The 4,014-nt window shown below is 52.6% G+C and overlaps 1 protein-coding gene across 1 annotated transcript; it reads left to right on the top strand.

The window, feature by feature from the left end:
- The first annotated feature begins 1,262 nt into the window (after positions 1 to 1,262).
- LOC134540433 (sialidase-like) lies at positions 1,263 to 3,080 on the top strand. The gene is made up of 2 exons (XM_063383225.1): positions 1,263 to 1,308; positions 1,420 to 3,080. The coding sequence occupies exons 1-2, from the start codon at positions 1,263 to 1,265 to the stop codon at positions 3,078 to 3,080; spliced, it is 1,707 nt and encodes a 568-aa protein (XP_063239295.1).
- The last annotated feature ends 934 nt before the right edge of the window (positions 3,081 to 4,014 follow it).

Here is a 4,014-nt window from a genome sequence, read left to right as displayed (position 1 = left end):
AGGCATGTGGCGATTTTACACAATCGGAATTGCAAGAACAACGAAGAAGAAAGGAAGTATGGGTAGATTCCATAAAGGTGCCTCCCACTGGTGCGGAAGAACCAGAATTTGTAAGGAGAGGAAAAATGTAAAGATGTCAGAAGTCACCCCGCTTAGATTTTTACCTCCCATTTACACGGCGTATTCACCATAAAATCTTGCTGTCGTGACCATTCACAGCCTACCTCAATTTCATTTTTTTATAGTAGGAAGTATGATCCAAGAAAACTATTAGTTACCGCAACGTACCAATTAATTTGTTAAATGTTACCAGTCGACCGGAAACGTGGGTGGATTAGGATTTGGTCGGCCCTGTCGTGTTTGTTGAGAACACTTCAAACATGAAAAAGTTTTCACGGTTATTTACTTCCAGGAAATGGCCACTTCTGCATGATTAAATAGTAACCAGGTGAAGACGGTGTTTTATCCACGCATGACCTGCGCCATGTTGGTTATGCGCTCAATACGTTTGCTGAAGTGTACTGTTTGCATTGTGGAAACGGATTTTAATTATTTCTTTTAAGAAAGTGACTATGTTTAACGATGGAAATTCTAATTTATTCTTACTAATCATCATCAAAAGTGGTCTGGCACCATGTCCGCATTGTTTTGGACATGAAAATATCCGATGGCGAGGTAAAAAGTTACTTTCAATACGTCTCAGCATGTCGTCTCCTGACTATCCCTAATTCTTTATTTGCTTGGTTGCCTTGTGAAAGGACAACCTAGCGTATTGTGTGAGATGCGTGTTGCCTTCTTGCCAGACACATTAAATTTAGCTTCTGACAGTTATAGAGGCACGTATTTCACGAAACAGCTTACCTGAATGTGTTCCGACAAGGCGCCTTATTGTTAATTATGATATACGTTTTGGTAGTATTCTACATAAAGTTGATTACAGCTTAGGGTAAAAAAATAATAAGCGAAAATTTCAAAAAAAGCATTCACATTTATCTGAAAGTTTTAATCTAATGTTCACGGGTTAGATAATATCTCTACTAAAAAAAACTATTGGTCCAATTGTGTTTGTAGTTTAGTCAGTTTCTGGTTTCTGTAATATTTATTAACTAAACGATTTTTTTTTTATTTTAATTTTAGGGATGAACAACTTCAATAATGACCGCTGTGGATAAAAAGATGCAAATATGTATTTGTGTTATTTTCTGGTAGAGAATCACCTGCTGAAAAATGTCGCATTTGTTCAAAAGTCGGCGATACTTAGCATGGAATACAACACAATAGGCATATTGTTACCAGTGGGGAAAGCAGGTCCGGAAAGAATAGCCCAATTAATGAACTGTAGTTTTACTTATTAACTAGGTAATATTTCCACTACAGTTTGATTGTCTGTCCACAAAGTATTCACTCTCGCCACTGCAGCTTGGCTCGACAGTGGCTCGTCTCTCAGCGCGCACCTCGGTCCCGACAGTGGCTCGTCTCTCAGCGCGCACCTCGGTCCCGACAGTGGCTCGTCTCTCAGCGCGCACCTCGGTCCCGACAGTGGCTCGTCTCTCAGCGCGCACCTCGCTCCCGACAGTGGCTCGTCTCTCAGCGCGCACCTCGGTCCCGACAGTGGCTCGTCTCTCAGCGCGCACCTCGGTCCCGACAGTGGCTCGTCTCTCAGCGCGCACCTCGGTCCCGACAGTGGCTCGTCTCTCAGCGCGCACCTCGCTCCCGACAGTGGCTCGTCTCTCAGCGCGCACCTCGGTCCCGACAGTGGCTCGTCTCTCAGCGCGCACCTCGGTCCCGACAGTGGCTCGTCTCTCAGCGCGCACCTCGGTCCCGACAGTGGCTCGTCTCTCAGCGCGCACCTCGGTCCCGACAGTGGCTCGTCTCTCAGCGCGCACCTCGGTCCCGACAGTGGCTCGTCTCTCAGCGCGCACCTCGGTCCCGACAGTGGCTCGTCTCTCAGCGCGCACCTCGGTCCCGACAGTGGCTCGTCTCTCAGCGCGCACCTCGGTCCCGACAGTGGCTCGTCTCTCAGCGCGCACCTCGGTCCCGACAGTGGCTCGTCTCTCAGCGCGCACCTCGGTCCCGACAGTGGCTCGTCTCTCAGCGCGCACCTCGGTCCCGACAGTGGCTCGTCTCTCAGCGCGCACCTCGGTCCCGACAGTGGCTCGTCTCTCAGCGCGCACCTCGGTCCCGACAGTGGCTCGTCTCTCAGCGCGCACCTCGGTCCCGACAGTGGCTCGTCTCTCAGCGCGCACCTCGGTCCCGACAGTGGCTCGTCTCTCAGCGCGCACCTCGGTCCCGACAGTGGCTCGTCTCTCAGCGCGCACCTCGGTCCCGACAGTGGCTCGTCTCTCAGCGCGCACCTCGGTCCCGACAGTGGCTCGTCTCTCAGCGCGCACCTCGGTCCCGACAGTGGCTCGTCTCTCAGCGCGCACCTCGGTCCCGACAGTGGCTCGTCTCTCAGCGCGCACCTCGGTCCCGACAGTGGCTCGTCTCTCAGCGCGCACCTCGGTCCCGACAGTGGCTCGTCTCTCAGCGCGCACCTCGGTCCCGACAGTGGCTCGTCTCTCAGCGCGCACCTCGGTCCCGACAGTGGCTCGTCTCTCAGCGCGCACCTCGCTCCCGACAGTGGCTCGTCTCTCAGCGCGCACCTCGGTCCCGACAGTGGCTCGTCTCTCAGCGCGCACCTCGCTCCCGACAGTGGCTCGTCTCTCAGCGCGCACCTCGGTCCCGACAGTGGCTCGTCTCTCAGCGCGCACCTCGGTCCCGACAGTGGCTCGTCTCTCAGCGCGCACCTCGGTCCCGACAGTGGCTCGTCTCTCAGCGCGCACCTCGGTCCCGACAGTGGCTCGTCTCTCAGCGCGCACCTCGGTCCCGACAGTGGCTCGTCTCTCAGCGCGCACCTCGGTCCCGACAGTGGCTCGTCTCTCAGCGCGCACCTCGGTCCCGACAGTGGCTCGTCTCTCAGCGCGCACCTCGGTCCCAACAGTGGCTCGTCTCTCAGCGCGCACCTCGGTCCCGACACGCTGCCTCGCGCTGTTCACTCGTCCGCGCTGCGACACCGTCCCCGATGCACCAGTTCTCGATGATCCGATCTCCGCACTCGAAGCCCGTCTCTAGTGGGTCATCAGCCTTTTTATATATTTCAGTCCCGCCCTGAAAAGGGCTCGTAGCCCTCTGTAGTGTCGCGTCATCAGATTCGCCGACTTAACACTCGAATCTTCTAGCATAATGGCGCCCTGATAACGGCTCTTCGCGCAGACGGGGCTCTGGAAACGTGCCGAACCCTCGAGGGAGGTAGAGAGGCGCCGCAGAGGGACGGGCGCAACCCGGCTAGCGCGCACCGGCCTGCTGGCCAGCCTCATCGCTAGCCGCGTCGTAACAAATTGTTTAGCTGTGCACCCTTACCACGGATCAGAGATCCGCCGTATTTCGTTGTGCACACGCGTCCATAAAGGAATGTCCCAGTTATAAAATTTAATAGCTTCAACTGTATGCTTTGGTTCAAGGTCACAATTAAAGAGTAACTCAAAAAGTTTTATATAAGCGCATGCGCGAATACTGCTTTGTTGTTTTCTCGCTTGCAGCGTGAAAGAATGGCTCTTTCCCCAATTAGTAGAGGGTGAACTTATTTGGCAACCGGATGGAGCCCCTTCCCAATGGAATCTCTTTGCACGAGAATGGTTGAACGTCAAAGTCCCTGGCCGTTGGATTGGTCGTAATGGTCAAGACTACAGATCTCTTTTTCGCTGACCTCCTTATTCACCTGACATAACGCCATTCTATTTTTTTTTCTTAATGACTTTATAAAATATCGAGTCCATGTTCCACCGCTACCTAATGATTTGCCACGGTTGGGTCACAGAATTTAAGAGGCAATTGCTTCCATACTCCGGGCGTGTTAACCAAAGTATGGGAAGAATTGGACTTTATGTTGGATGTGTGGCGTATATCTAAAGGTGTACATTTTATACATTTGTACGAATAATTAGGTTAGTTTACCTACGATTTGATGTATGATTT

This window comes from Bacillus rossius, chromosome 1 (assembly GCF_032445375.1).
Source record: "Bacillus rossius redtenbacheri isolate Brsri chromosome 1, Brsri_v3, whole genome shotgun sequence".
Classification (NCBI taxonomy): domain Eukaryota; kingdom Metazoa; phylum Arthropoda; class Insecta; order Phasmatodea; family Bacillidae; genus Bacillus; species Bacillus rossius.
This window is presented reverse-complemented; position numbering and strand designations above follow the sequence as displayed.